Source organism: Mytilus edulis, chromosome 11 (genome assembly GCF_963676685.1).
Source record: "Mytilus edulis chromosome 11, xbMytEdul2.2, whole genome shotgun sequence".
Lineage (NCBI taxonomy): Eukaryota > Metazoa > Mollusca > Bivalvia > Mytilida > Mytilidae > Mytilus > Mytilus edulis.
Window position 1 is genome coordinate 11671101 of NC_092354.1, and position 16723 is coordinate 11687823.

The window sequence follows — 16723 nt, forward strand, 5'->3', positions numbered from 1 at the left end:
CGATGTCCAAAAATGTGATTCTAAATAATTGCTCAAGGACAAAATTTACGAAAATATCCATTATAAGATTCTAATTTAAAATGAAAAGTAGACGTTTAAAAAACCATGAACAAATATGTAAATATGACAGCAACCCACATGCTAAAATAAAATAAAATACAAGAAGATCTTACTTCTGGCTGACTTTGATGCTTTTGTAAGTAATTCCTCTATATCGTAGGTAAGTGGATACATTTCATCAAAAGATTCATAAAACGGCTCATATCCGGTTTTATCCTTGAACAGGTGAAATATCGGCTCCATGGTGAAGAAATGGTCCGTTTTTCCCATCTCGACTTTGTGGTTATCGTTGAATAACATACCAATACTCGTCCAGTTGAATGTTCGTGTAAGTGCCCAAACAAAGTCGGCATTTTTTCCGTATGATCCCTGGATTCTAGTTAATGTTTTATATTCTCCCTTTTTATCGTTGAACGCCTTCACTGGCGCACCAGCGCTTATCACCGGCATCAACCATGATGGCGCAAATCTAGCAACAGGCGCCACTGCATAATCACAAACGGGTCCAATGAATACGTTTACCTCCCCTTTAACATAGAGGTCTATAGCCTCTAATGGTCCGATAGTGGCAGAACACTTTGAGTCTCGGAAATTCTTTATTAGAACGTGGTTTGGTAAAAGGTGAGTTCTGTTTACTTCTTCAATAGCTAAATCAATTGCAGGCATAACCTTATCAACACTGAATGGATAGAGGTCATCGGACGGTAATAAAATTCCTAATTTTACAGGTTTAAGTGTTAAAACTATCAAAAACTGAAGATTGAAAACTACGCACATCAAAATATAAACCACCATAATAATTTATAAATATTCTTTGCTTACCAAATAGTATATTGATCAAACGATCTTAGCCTTAGTTATGCATAACTCTAATCCCGCGGTTCAACACATTTTCATCGCTAACCAAATTGTCTTTTAATTAGCTATTTGCACAACAATATTTATAGAATTCCAACAATTATCATATCTACATTACAACCTCTCCACGTTTATGGTTCAGCATATTTGGAAATTGTTAACTGGTGCAGCAACAAGTTCGAACCTTTAATACTAGAGTAGGAAGAACCTAGAGATTACTATGTATTCTTTGTACATTTCAAGTCTGACTTGGATCTCGATTGTTATTTCCGAACGCTGTCCAACGACTCGAGGAAATCAAATGTCAGTTGCATGGCTTGTTAGCTATATAAAGAGATTAAATTATACCTTTATTCACATTTTTCTCGGATGCGTTAGTTTTGAAATAGCGCGTAATTTATTATTTATTATGTCGTTTTCAACAAATTACTTAAATCCATTAAAGGTGGGTTATAAAGCGATAGTTAGTAACTTTGATGGCGGTTGCTGGATACTTTAATGGCAGTTGTTCGTTACTTTAATGCCAGCGTCAGTATACTGAAAGATTACCAAACTGAAATATTAATGGTTTATATTTGGTCCAAATTATCTTTCAAAATGTCTTCAATATTTGAAGAATAAAACCACAATAAGAGATACGTATACAAATACATCTTACTTTAGAATTTCAAGAATGTGTGTTTTTTGCTAACTGATTCGAATCTAGGGTTACATCCCCGTTGAGACCGCATGTTATTCATAAATCAATTAATTGATGCTTTTACATAAATAAGCCCCCTCTGGCTTTTGAAATGATAGGTATCTCTATTAATTAATTCACGAAGAACTGGTATCAAAATTAATTTAAGTTGTATCAATTTCAAAATGTAATAAACTGATGAAGAGGTCCCATCTATCGATCGGGATCAAAAGATCTCTCTGATCCGTAGTTTCATTATATCAAATTAAAGGTAATACAAACACAAGATAAAAGGAAGAAATATTTCAATGAAACAATATTAACGAAAAATAAAGAATATTAAGAAAAATGCATTCTGAATTTAAGTTAATAGAAAATACAAGATAAAAGACTGAAATACTTCAAATAAAGCAATATCAACGAAAAATAAAGAATATTAAGAAATATGGATTCTGATAGTATCAAACATAATTGAATTTTACTTCGCTCAAAAGTGTTTTTGAAATGACAGAATTCTAATTTAAGATGACATTTGCTGTTGGAAGATATTCATTTGTCTGAAAGTCTATTTCAAATTGATAATTCAATAAAGAAAATTATTTTAAAGAACACATTTGCCTCTGTTTTGCTTAATATTTTGCATTAAGCATTCTCTATTTGTTTTTAAAACGTAACCGAAATTTTGGTTTTTTTTTTTCACATTCTGAAACCTGCGTCATTCATATACAAATCTAATTTACTTCTTTCTTTCTTTTTTGCCTGTCGTTCTACCCTTATATTTTAACTCGTTTATGATTTATAGTAAAATTGTGTGAACGTACATAAATCAAAAAGATTTACATACATTTGAATAAATCAAATATACAAATGTATACCTAGTGGGGAATTTTTCATTTCATTCTATCAACAAGCAGTGAGGATGATTTAATATTCAAAGTATTACGTATTACTTACATTTTAGCATTGAGAACCCACAGCATTTATTAATAAAGTAATAAAGAGTTTGGTTATTAAATTTAAGACATGGAATCTGAACTAAGTCGATTATCATCTCATGTAAGCATGTAAAGACAAGATACGAATGTTTTATAAGTTTTAAAATTTGATTCGAAATTCATTATTTGACTTCTATTTATAATCATACTCTACAATTTGTTTAATAATAAATACTGTTTAATAAGCAAACTCACAAAAATACTGAAAAACGACGAAAATTCTAAATGGAAAGTCCCTAATCAAATGACAAAATCAAAAGCTCAAACACATCAAACAAAAGGAAAACAACTGTCATATTCCTGACTTGACATAAACTAAGCATACAATGAGTTTCACATAATTTTAATGCTACTAAAAATCTTAGATAAATGCCCCTCCCCCTTTTTTCCAAACAGTTATAAAAACTATTGGTTTACTAACCTCGTTAAGTTGATTTCCTTAAATTAACCATGAAACATGTACACAACATAAATCCATTAGCCTTGTTCAAACCATATTGAATCATTTCACTCTATTCAACATATCCATGTGTTTTTACATTTCAATGCAGCAAGATTACAATTTCAGTATTCGTGTATTCTACTATTTCTGAAATTCCTTTTTGTTCCAAGTCCACGTATAGATGTATTTAAGTATCGCTGTGTAATAAAATTATGTCCATCTAACTACCTCAGTGAATAAACATATGCACAACTACAATTTTTAAGCCTAACTCATTTTGTAAGCTATACTGTTCACACTTTTACGATGAAGGGGGGGGGGGGAGATGGCACATTGCTCTTTAATTTTGACACAGGGGACTATTTAGATGGATTTTGTTGTAGGCTTTTAATGTCACCCAGTGATAACTATCGACAGGAAAATGGCAATTCAAGTCCATTAACATCGGAGTCGAACACACCTTGCAATGAGCGTGGTTCAAATTCACTGTATCAGGGAATTTCTTTTAGAGTTTCTACTCACTATATCAGGGAATTTCTTTTAGAGTTTCTACTTACTATATCAGGGAATTTCTTTTAGAGTTTCTACCCACTATATGTCCTTTTAAAAGGTAGAGGATTAGACATGACACATCGACCTCGATGACAGTTTCTTCTCAAACTAGTATTGGTGTCTATTTTTAAATTTCTTCAATAAGTGAAATATAAGATATCAATAGTCCGTACGGAATATACACAAAGATACAATTAGATATGTATATGAATTTACTTTCGGAACATGCAAACTGGTAGACAACACAGATTGTAAATTTCAACATGAAAAACTAAAAACACTAACATCGAATTTTAAAGTGAAAAAGGGAATTGTTTGTTTTCACTTAGAAGTGTAGTTCCAAGATAAGAAAACACTAGCGTTTATATCACATAAAAAAATAAAAGCAAATTTACATGTTTTCAGAGGTTGTATATAGAAAATCAATATTTGAAAGTAACTTTAGCTAAAATACATGTAATTTGTGAGTAAAATACTTCATTATATAACTCTTCCCCTCTGTAACTAATCACATGGGATACCAACACCTTCGACATACAATCATATTCAATATTGAAGATTCATTCATAATCGACTTTTCCAATTGTGCAGTGGATTTGCATAATGTTACAGTCAAATGTTTTGATTGTGTATATTTCAGAGACAACATGGAAGTGTGATATTTTCACATATTTTCAACTTTTTCTTCACCGCAATTAAAAATGAATACATTAATATGAAGCATATATATTTATAAAGAGAGACTTCAAACAATCAACAGAACCCAGACGTGAACCTGGATATAATAAAGTGGTGATTTTGCACTTTCCATCAGAGTATAGTTTAATGGATAGACACACTCAATTTAAAATCATATGATATTATTAAAATGACTGACACATTTTCATAAAGAAAACATTTTAATTCACATATTTCATCTTACATTACACGAGAAAAACTAGTCTTTATGATATATAATCATACTGTAAAAAAATAAGTACAAAGTTAAGATTGAATCTTACTGCCATTCCTTTGAAACTGTTTTTTGTAATGAAGATAAATTTACCATGTTAAATAAATCATCGGGTTTATTTGAGATACAGAATCATTTATAAAGTTTCATTGTATTTAAGAGTTAACGAATGTTTCTTGCATTTTTTGAAGGTTTGGAGATGGAGAGAAATGACCCAGAAAGATGTATAATTAGGAAATAGAATAATAGAGAGGTACAATAAAAAGATTAGAGAAACAGCCATTAAAATAAGGTAAACAGGTAAAGGACATATGCTTTTCCTCAAGAAGCACCTACGATCATCTTCTGGTTTTTGTTTCGTGTTTTTTGTATCGTAAAAATTAATAAAATTGAGAATGGAAATGGGGAATGTGTCAAAGAGACAACAACCAAATAAAAAACAACAGCAGAGGGTCACCAACTTAGACTGTTATTTGTCCTTTGGTCCTTTTTACTTTTCGGATGTCATCGACAGTTCGTTTTAAAAATATAAGTTTGATATTTTTGATATTTTCTTTCGCCTTTCTTTCCCAAACAAATTGAATGATACAGATGTCAAGAGCCAATCGAGATCCCCATTTATTGCAGACGTTAGCCACTCAAGGTATCTGGGATGGTCGCTTTCTAAATAATTGTCTACATTTGAAACTTTCATTTCGTGTTCTTTTATGTGAAATACATTTTGTAAATGTCTCAGTTAATCGACATTTGAATAATTAATCTTAGAAAACATTTTGTTCAAATGGTTTTTAAGTCTGTCTCGAAGACAGTTATTGAAAAATGTCCTCCATAAAAAAATGTAGCTTAAAAGAAAGACCAATCATCACGAACAGTACAATGTATTAAGAGTCTCAATTACCCGGATGTTATCGAAAACATTGAAGGAGTGAAATGTTGTTCCATCTATTATTGAAAGTTGAAATGAATATGGTTGAAATTTACAATATTTCATATAAAATACTTTCAAACACATTAGACAATTTAGAAATATCATTATTCTCTTATTGAAGAAATTAGAAAATCTACTATGTTTGTTATAACGTTGACAGAAGAATTGTGACTTAAATGAAAAATGTCTCCATGGAACAGTTTATCTTCGGAGGGCAAACATTCATCTTTAAGGGCTGCATATTTTTTTTTTATCTCAACGGGGACAAACACGTTTTTAAACATTAATAATAAAGTTTTTTAATACATACAATGACAAGATTCCCTTTTCTCATAAAAACAAACTTTCATTCCCTTTCTATAACAAATTATTTTTTCAAGCATTTGGAAATAAAACAATTTATCTAAAAACTAATGTGCCTTGTGGCATCGAAGTATGAGGGAAAAGAAAGTTAAGTGATATGATCTCTTTTATCATTCAAAACAATAAAACATCCGAGTCAAACAACATAAACAAGACTCTTTAAACACAATAAAACATCCGAGTCAAACTACATAAACAAGACTCTTTCAACACAATAAAACATCCGAGTCAAACTACATAAACAAGACTCTTTCAACACAATAAAACATCCGAGTCAAACTACATAAACAAGACTCTTTCAACACAATAAAACATCCGAGTCAAACTACATAAACAAGACTCTTTCAACACAATAAAACATTCGAGTCAAACTACATAAACAAGACTCTTTCAACACAATAAAACATCCGAGTCAAACTACATAAACAAGACTCTTTCAACACAATAAAACATCCGAGTCAAACTACATAAACAAGACTCTTTCAACACAATAAAACATCCGAGTCAAACTACATAAACAAGACTCTTTCAACACAATATAACATCCGAGTCAAACTACATAAACAAGACTCTTTCAACACAATAAAACATTCGAGTCAAACTACATAAACAAGACTCTTTCAACACAATAAAACATCCGAGTCAAACTACATAAACAAGACTCTTTCAACACAATAAAACATTCGAGTCAAACTACATAAACAAGACTCTTTCAACACAATAAAACATCCGAGTCAAACTACATAAACAAGACTCTTTCAACACAATAAAACATCCGAGTCAAACTACATAAACAAGACTCTTTCAACACAATATAACATCCGAGTCAAACTACATAAACAAGACTCTTTCAACACAATAAAACATTCGAGTCAAACTACATAAACAAGACTCTTTCAACACAATAAAACATTCGAGTCAAACTACATAAACAAGACTCTTTCAACACAATAAAACATCCGAGTCAAACTACATAAACAAGACTCTTTCAACACAATAAAACATTCGAGTCAAACTACATAAACAAGACTCTTTCAACACAATAAAACATCCGAGTCAAACTACATAAACAAGACTCTTTCAACACAATAAAACATTCGAGTCAAACTACATAAACAAGACTCTTTCAACACAATAAAACATTCGAGTCAAACTACATAAACAAGACTCTTTCAACACAATAAAACATTCGAGTCAAACTACATAAACAAGACTCTTTCAACACAATAAAACATCCGAGTCAAACTACATAAACAAGACTCTTTCAAAACAATAAAACATCCGAGTCAAACTACATAAACAAGACTCTTTCAACACAATAAAACATCCGAGTCAAACTACATAAACAAGACTCTTTCAACACAATAAAAAATCCGAGTCAAACTACATAAACAAGACTCTTTTAACACAATAAAACATTCGAGTCAAACTACATAAACAAGACTCTTTCAACACAATAAAACATTCGAGCAATGCAGCATAATCAAGACTCTGTACATAACCTAGACACGAAAAGTAAAATTAGAATGAAATTCAAAACAGTGTGGCTGTGGCCATTGATTGACACATTAAATTCATCCATTGACTGGGACAATTTACGTGAACGTTTGTCTGTAACGACCACTGTTCACGACGAACCTACGATAGACATTTAAACTGTGGGGTTACCAAAGGTTTCTTAACGCCTTTAATTGTAAAATAATTCGAAAAAATAATCAGGAATAACCTTTATGTTTTGATTTATATAATTGATATAAATCAAAACATCGTGTTATTTCTGATTAATTTTTCGAATTACTTTATAAAGGTGTTGAGAACCTTTGGTGACCCCATAGTTTAAGTGTCTTTAAAAAGTACATAGTGAGTAGTGGTCGTTACATACAAACGTTCACCTAACTTTTCCCAGTCAATGGATGAATTTAATGTGTCAATCAATGGCCACAGCCACACTGTTTTGAATTTCATTCTAAAATCACAAAAATACCGAACTCCATAGAAAATTAAAAACGGAACTTCCGTGATCAAATGGCAAAATGACACGTGGAGACGAATGGTAAACAACTGTGTTTTCCCTATAAACGGTTACAAGAATTAAACCTAAGGCACATTATCCTACTAAACCTAAGGCAGTACACATTATCCTACTAACAATTAGCAACAAACACTTTAGAAAACAACCAAAGACTAACACCAATGAACTATAAACGTTCCAGATGGCCTGACATGGAGTAGACGAAACATGTAAGGATCAAACCAGTTATGTACCACACTCAAAATCTGGCAATATATAACTATGTGTACCATGAGTTTAGTAGAAATACATTTGAAGCTCTATCGACATACATGTTATAGCTATGTTATTCATTACCTAACATTAGTTTACCGATATTCAAATTTCAAAGTCCATACATTTATAAGATAATGATTGAGACTGTTTGAAGAACAATGTCGCTATTTGTGCACAGTAATTGAATTTTCATTTTGTCTTTTCGGGTAAAATATGTTTCACCCAATTAAAGTATTGCATTAAACGCCAACGTATTTTTTGTGGAAAACTTTCATAAGAAAGGAGTAGTCTGGTTACAAGAGAGAAATTGAAGTATATTAATTCAGAGATGGACCATTATCAGATTGAATTCCTTGAAGCACATTAAAATTAATATTCTGAACATGGTTTTCCACGAAGTTTGTTCAATATTCGTTTTTTTTTGTTTTTTTTTTTATTAAATTTCACTTCTTTTCTATATTCAAAACTTTTCTCTTTTTGTCATTTTTTTTCCCTTCCCAATATACCTTTCATATTTTAGTATCAACATTTTATATTATATTACCCCAACCAATTCAATTTCAGGAAAAAGAACAGGTTACCGATAATAAAAGAAGAAGACCGAGAAACATTAAAAAAAATAAAGAGCACCCAGGTTATTTAAAAGAAAAAGGAATATGAATGACAAAGAACTGGTATTAATATCCTGTAGACAATTTTATTGAAAGGTATTCTAGCAATTAAGAGGATACCCTACCAACTCGGAGGATTAGAATGCAGGATGTTACCTTATCGACTAGTCTATTGCATAAACAGATAAAAAGGTACAGAGTTATAGGGGGAGGGTTGAGATCTCACAAACATGTTTAACCCCGCCGTATTTTTGCGCCTGTCCCAAGTCAGGAGCCTCTGGCCTTTGTTAGTCTTGTATTATTTTAATTTTAGTTTCTTGTGTACAATTTGGAAATAAGTATGGCGTTCATTATCACTGAACTAGTATATATTTGTTTAGGGGCCAGTTGAAGGACGCCTCCGGGTGCGGGAATTTCTCGCTACATTGAAGACCTGTTGGTGACCTTCTGCTGTTGTTTTTTTCTATGGTCGGGTTGTTGTCTCTTTGGCACATTCCCCATTTCCATTCTCAATTTTACAGAGAAGACAGCGAGATATACAGACTTGTTCGTATGTTGAAACCTGCACTCATCCGTCTTTTCTTTATTTATATTCATCATTGGTGAAATTGTACCCGAGAGAAAAGCGGGGCTTCAGACTACATAAGAAACAAATCTTTTTAGAACACTAACAAGCCGCAGATTACTTAATAACTATAAGTAAATCTAATTTGCATTGTCTGTTTTTCTTGACAAATATCATATAGATAGTTCAGACTATTGTTATGTTGTATGTAGTCATAAACGTCTGTCTTCTGTCTGACAATCAGAGAAAGGAGTTCTGAATATTAATTGACCAAGTATAAAAAATAAACGGCTGCGTCGCATGTACAAGTACAGTATATCTTGTGAAATATTAAACGTTTACAATGTTAACAAAGTAACACTATATTATAAATCATTGATATCATAGGATGTGCAAGTGCAATAGGAGAACACCGTCATTTTCAATTGATGATGGAATCGAATTATTACTTAATGTCAACATTATTAAATCATTAAAGCAAATGTGTACATATTCAAGAATTATATATAAAAAAAACTTTTGAGGATTTTAAATATTCCTATCGTGCTATTTCCCTGAATTCAAAAAATATATACATGTTTATCAGATGTGATGTCCATCACTCAGGAATTCATTAATTATTTTTGTCCTTACGAAATAAATACGAATTGGAAGATTTACGAAGCGCATCATAATGTGATTACGAAGTATTCTCTGAATATGGAAACTGAATCTGTTATTAAACAGTGGTCAATAAGAAATTTAACATTTCAACATGCAATCTTATCTATCACTACAAGACGTATATTTTCTAGAGGTGAATATTGAATTCGTCATTTTTGGAATTAGACATCGGATTCATACATAGAGCATAAAGTTCGAACAAAAACATTCAGTTCTCGGATTAAAATTTTTGTTCGATAAGTCTACAATAGCATGTAAAAGAAATAACATTTAGTAATCTTCAATCGTAGTACTCGTTAAAGATTGGCAATATGTGTCTGCATGAATGTAGTAAATTCTGAATCTACAGTGAAGGACTAAATCAACAAAAGTTTATAAAGAATTCTTACCATGTCTTCTTATTTACTTAAATATTCTTATTTTATTTGATAATTTAGTAATTATTGAATAAATTCCTTACATTATTGGAATTTTACACTGTTTACATCATAAAAAATACAGTTACTTAAAATTCAGAAACAAAAATTGATATAATGCAAAATAATTGTATTTATATAGTACGAATAGTTCCGCCTTTGGCTTCGTTGTTTAATATTGCACTTACTAATTTATTTTTCGAACTGACTATTCGGTATACATTTGCATTCTACTTTAAGTTAAGTAGATGCGAATGAAGACCTGTGGGCTATGCGTATTCACATGATTATTACAAATGTGTTTACTTTGCAAATCATCAACCAAAAAAGGGGTGTATAATGATTTCTTATCGACAGAATATATTTTTGCAAAATATATGCAGTCTAAATTTATAATTGGCATTTTACAATCTGACTATGCAACTGTAAGTTGAGTGTTCTTCAGACATTTTACTATCTGATTAAATATCACCACAGCCGAGTGTACTATAAGTCAATAAATCTCATTGCAACCCGGGAGTAAAGGGATATAACTCTTTTATCAGTAAATAAAGGTAACAGTTTTATACCGGTGGTCAAAAGTCTTAATTCGATTGAATAAAAAAACAAATCCGAGTTACAAACCAAAACCGAGGGAAATACATCAACTATAAAAGTAGTAACGCTTTTGAAAAAGGCGGGTTCATTTGTTCTTGTTACTGAGAAGTTTATAAGGAAATTGTTGTCCAGTACCGTAACCTAGGTCTTTATCCATAACACGTTTCTATTGTCGTTATCTGTTTTTCATGTGATGTCATTTCACGCTCAATATAACAACTAAACAACAACGCACAATGCAAACTCGCTAAATGCTACCTTATCCATGAATGGTGACAAGTTCAACCAAACATGTTATCTAAAGTACATTTATACATTTTCAATTATTTTTAAACACATTGCATTAATATAATGAAAATCTTACTTCTGGCGTTCATTGACGCCGTGTAAAGCAGGTCCTCTATATCATAAGTAAGGGGGTACTTCTCATCAAACGCTTTAAAGTAAGGTTCGTATCCAGTCTTCTCCTTGAACATGTGGTAAATCGGCTCCATTGTAAAGAAATTGTCTGTTTTACCCATTTCTACTTTGTGGTTGTCGTTGAATAATAACCCAATAGTTGACCAATTAAACGTTCTTGTAATTTCCCAAAGAAAGTCAGCATTTTTTCCATAAGAACCTTGAATTCTCGTTAATGTCTTATATTCACTCTTATCGTCAAAAGCCTTTACCGGCGCACCAGCGCTTATCACAGGTATTGACCAGTAAGGTGCAAATCTAGCAACTGGTGCCACTGCATAATCACAGACTGGTCCAATGAATACGTTAACCTCCCTTTTAACATAAAGGTCTATAGCCTCCAGTGGCCCGATAGTTTCCGAACAATTAGAGTCTCGGACGTTTTTTATTAGAATATGATTCGGTAAAAGACCGCTCCTATTCACATGTTCAAGAGCTAGATCAATTGCAGGTACAACTTTCACTATACTAAATGGAAACTTACTGTTCGAAGGTAATAATATTCCCAATTTCACAGGTTCAAGTGTGAAAATTATGAAAAAATTGCAGACAATAAGTAAAAGCGTGAAAATATATGTCACCATAATGACTTATAAATATCCTTCAACATTTACAGCGTTGTGTATTGATCAAATTGTCGTAGTATTTATGTGTAACTCGTTCGCAACAATATATCTTCATCGGTTACAAAATTGTCTTTTAATTAGCGCTTTACACAACAGAATTTATAGAATTTTCATATTTAAAATTCATACGTCACAACCAAAGGATATAGAAATGGTCTATTTGTGCGTTTCTTTCTTTATGTGGTTAAATATTCCAATAATTTCATTACAAGTAAAATTTTAATATCTACACATATCATAACATCTGTTTATACATATTTTCCCGGGTGCATTTTATTTTCAAACGTGGTTCGCCGAATCTTAAATGTCGACGTAATATCCACAGATCTATCAATTATACGAATTAAAAGCCGATGAAATACCATTCCGATTCTCTTTTCCCGCTAGCATTAGTATCTTTAGATCGCATGTAATACTATTTATTATGTAGATTTCAACAAAATTAGTGAAGTCAATTAAAAGTGAATATAAAATTGCGGCTGCTTATAACTTTAATGCCTCTGTGGTCAAACGATCCCCTTCCTATTACAATATTCATAACTTAATTGTTTATTCCAAATTATGTATTCAATAAATCCAATGTGGATGGCACATTTCAAGAATCAATGAAGTCCTATTGAGACACTATTCCATATAGGTCTTTCACATTAATGTTTCAAGGGATTCGGAAATTTAAAGAACCAGTGCTCATCTTCGCAATGTAACGCTATAACTGATTCTGATATCAGATTTGTTTCCATATGTGACAAAAGCAATAGAAAAAAATCAGGCCTTTGAATCCTTTAAATAAATAAAATGTGTCAGTTCTTTAAAATGATATACGTGTTTTTTTAATCACTTGTATATATCTTGTTAATTATAGTTCAAGAAAATATAACAAAAACGATTTTTTTTTATTAAATTCTGCAAAGTCTCTTGATCGTTGTTCTAATTCTAAATCATAACGATAATTCCATCAGTTTGGAAACTAAATATGTACTGCTATTTTTAAATACTTAAAAAACTTTAACGAGATTTCTTCTTTAAATTTAGAATTCCATTAGGTATCCTATTTTAAAACACTTTATCTTGTATCGTTTCGCTATTGAATTAACCACTGTATTAATTACAACTGTTTATCGCACGTTTTTTCTTGTATGTTGTTACAAAAGTCTATAAAGTGTACAAATTCACCTGTTGCATGTACACATCGATCAGATATATAAATATATATATATATAGTGAAATTAACATGACGAATGTTCAATAACTAATCCGATTGAAACTGCACACATGTTAAACGTAAAATCTGATGACAGTTTTCAATGCACTGAATAATTTTCCGTAATTAATTCTTAAGAAAATTGTTGAAGATGGATTTCAATTAAATACAGATTCACATTTTATTTTATTTTTTTATGCAGAAAATGTTTCTTTTAATGTTCCCTGCACGCAACATTGCAGATGTTGAAAATATTATCAGCAATACACTATCTTGTTGAATAGTTTTTCATTACGAGATGTGTTATTTGTTTCGCAAATTTAACCTTCATCGTTTATTAATTTTGGAATAATTAGTTAAAACGAAAATGTTTCAAATCTTTAAAATGTTGTTATTAATAAATTAAAAAAAAGAAGGTAGTTTACTAAAGTTTTTAAACTGATAAACTTACTAACCGTAAAATACTTTTCATAATACGGTTAAAACCTAATTAAAAGATCCCATATCATTATTTATCACTACGCGGTCCATTCTGTCAAGCACATATATTTGATTAACGTCCAGTCATACAGTTCCAATGTCGAGTTAATCTATGACGTTTACGATGTTAATATGTCCGATTCATAAAGTTCATCTAATCATCATGTTTCAACCTTCTGTATAAATGTCAACAGGACTAATTTCTGACTGTAGACTCGTAGATATTAGAATTCCCTAATATTATTAAGGTCTCCTTTCCAAAAGTGTCAAGAATTATTCATTGACTGGTTTCTTGCTAACAACTCGTCGATATTAGCATTCCTTAAAATTATTAAGGTCTCCTTTCCAAAAGCGTCAAGAATCACTAATTTCTATTTACAGTACATACTATTCCGATGTCAAGTGGTTAGCACTATCAAGGAATGTGTCAATGATTCTTTAATTGTCAGTATGAGTGACTACTATTAACTGTTTAATTTCCAAGTTAACACTATCAGGAATGTATCGATGAAGAATTGTCAGTAAGAATGACCATAGCTAACTGTTTAATTTCCAAACAAACAATCACCCAGGAATAAGTGTAACACACGTAAACTTTATTAGTCAATAATACAAACTCACACAACTGCAATGTCGTCAATTTCCTGTTATTATTAAACGTAACTCTCCTCGCCAAAGAATAATTTTAAAATATCGACACCTAGAAGTACAATCATATTTTAATATTCATGTTTTTATCCGTAATCACTTTTTCCAATTGAGCAGTGATTCTGAATACAACATCAGCTAAACGTTTTAGTGGTGAATACATTACATCTGACGGTGTTAGATTTTGTTAAATATTTTTCTATTTTTATGATTGATACGATGCATTTGGAACTAATTGTAAATTACACCTTTTAACGCTAATTTACCATGTGAAAATAACTCCATTAGCTGCTGTGTGTCTCTTATGCCCCGTAGACTCGTGTTGTATTCTTTCCCATTAGTAAAGCATAGTCTCTTCGTTCAAGTTGTTAGTGACATAGGGGTATAAGAAGAATAGAATTCACATCCCGAAAGTCGCTAATGGCGTAAAATACAGAAATAAACATTGTATACATGTTCAAATTAGGAGATTTGAAAGGGATTGCAATGAGGCAACTGTTTGCCAAATACAAAACTTATGCAACTTGATGTAAACATGGTTTTAATAGACGATTCACTAAAAAAAAATAAAGGTTTAACCATTACATTAAAAGTAACTATTTGCAAAATGGTGCGCTCTACTTTAAAAAAATTTGCTTTATTGGTACAATTACAAAAAAACTAACGTGCTTGTGATGCAATACTACTATTTTTTATTCCAAACGTGAATAATTATTCCTCACACGGAACACACAGAATTGTTTAACATCAATATAATGGAAATGTTCAGACCTTGTTAATGGAAAAGGTGTCATCAACCATTGATTTAGTGTGTTTTTATTTTGCTCATATTGTCTTTAAGCTTTGGACATTGTTATCATGCGAGAAACACTTCAACGCAAGCTTAAGTAGAAATGTCATCTTGACTTACGGACGATTTTTATCTACTAGTCTCTTCCAAGGAAAGCTACTGTGATCCACTAAAATTTACTTTGGAAATATAGAAGTATCGAATACTAACAACACTGAACTCATTTTATAAGGCATTGTATGTTAAATTCAAAGAGATGGCATGCCCAATATAAAACGAAGATACCTGAGACTATCAATATTGCCCATCGATTATAAGATCAAGGTTACAACCCACCAATGGACGGATTTATATGAAGAAGAAACAACTTAGCTGTTGTGTATATTCTGATCAAATAATGGTAGAACATACGATTATATCTCGTCTTGTTAAGTAAAAAGAATATTTCCGTTTACATCTGTCAACTATTGCAATCCAACTCAGACTGACCAATATTTCTTAATGATTAAGTTAATATATTGAACACAAAAAAATATTTGTTAACTGATGTTCACATCTCATACATCGGTTAAGAAAAAAAAATTAAGATAAAAAAAAATGATTCAGTTTCCATTTGTATTGTAAATGCATGTTCACTTCCTAGACTAGGCACATGGAATTTTCAAGAAAGTATTTCCCACTTTTATTTGTGCAGAAGACAGTAGACATGTAGGAAAATCCATCTATTTAGTATATTCTAATTTGATTATAAAAATATGCATTGATGCTAGATATACTTTTAACTTGTTATTTGCTTATTAGATTATTTTTATCACAAACATTAATCTAGTTGTATAGAAACTTTATCTTTATGATTTGAATTTTGGTAATGTGTCTATATTCATACTTTCAATTATGTATCTTGATTTAATGGAATGAACGCCGATATTAATCAGATTAAAGATGATGTAAATCAGGGGACATTTAAGCTTCTTCTAAAATCTAATTCAACTGTGCAATCCCCAAACCAAAGCTTCATAAAGCATGTTTTGCTAATGCATAATGCAGTTCAATTTGTGAAATTAAAGTATTGACATTTTTAGAATATCTATAAATGTTTAAACTATTTGAAGGTATATGAATATTAAATGAATAGAAACTGGTCATACATCTTTTTGAGGATTTTTTTTAAATAAAATAAATATTAACATATCTGACATCATGGAGTTTCGAACATATAAAATAGCATTCAAATGATTAAAAATCTTCGTATTTAAGTATTTTAAAACCTAACAAACTGTATAAATATAGTACTACAATTTCCAGAACCGGGCGATTTGATATCAAAATAATTAGTTGTACTGGAAATAACTTTTCCCAAAGGTAGAGTGTAGCAATTTCTAATTGTTTTTTATTGTTTAACCGGGAATCAACACTTAATCTAACTCGACAGAACAATCGTCACTCAAGACATTCTTTCATATTTTATTTGAAATGGATCTTATATCTTCGTTGTGTAAATTTTTAGTACGTTGCATAATACCATAATGTAAAACTTAAATGCTTGTATTA

The 16723-nt window shown here is 30.9% G+C and overlaps 1 protein-coding gene across 19 annotated transcripts in view; it reads right to left on the reverse strand.

Annotated features, from left to right (window-relative positions):
* LOC139495139 (atrial natriuretic peptide receptor 1-like) overlaps positions 1-16723 on the reverse strand; it is a 440175-nt gene that overhangs the window by 83939 nt on the left and 339513 nt on the right. Inside the window, exon 1 of one of the 19 annotated variants that reach the window (XM_071283320.1) lies at positions 11333-14267. The exons of 16 other annotated variants lie outside the window; for them this stretch is intronic. In XM_071283320.1, coding sequence (XP_071139421.1) covers positions 11333-12011 — 679 coding nt within the window. In that variant the 5' untranslated portion in view covers positions 12012-14267. Of the gene's footprint in view, positions 1-173; positions 962-11332; positions 14268-16723 lie in introns of those variants that run through there. 2 more of the 19 variants (XM_071283306.1, XM_071283305.1) reach the window with 2 other exon arrangements.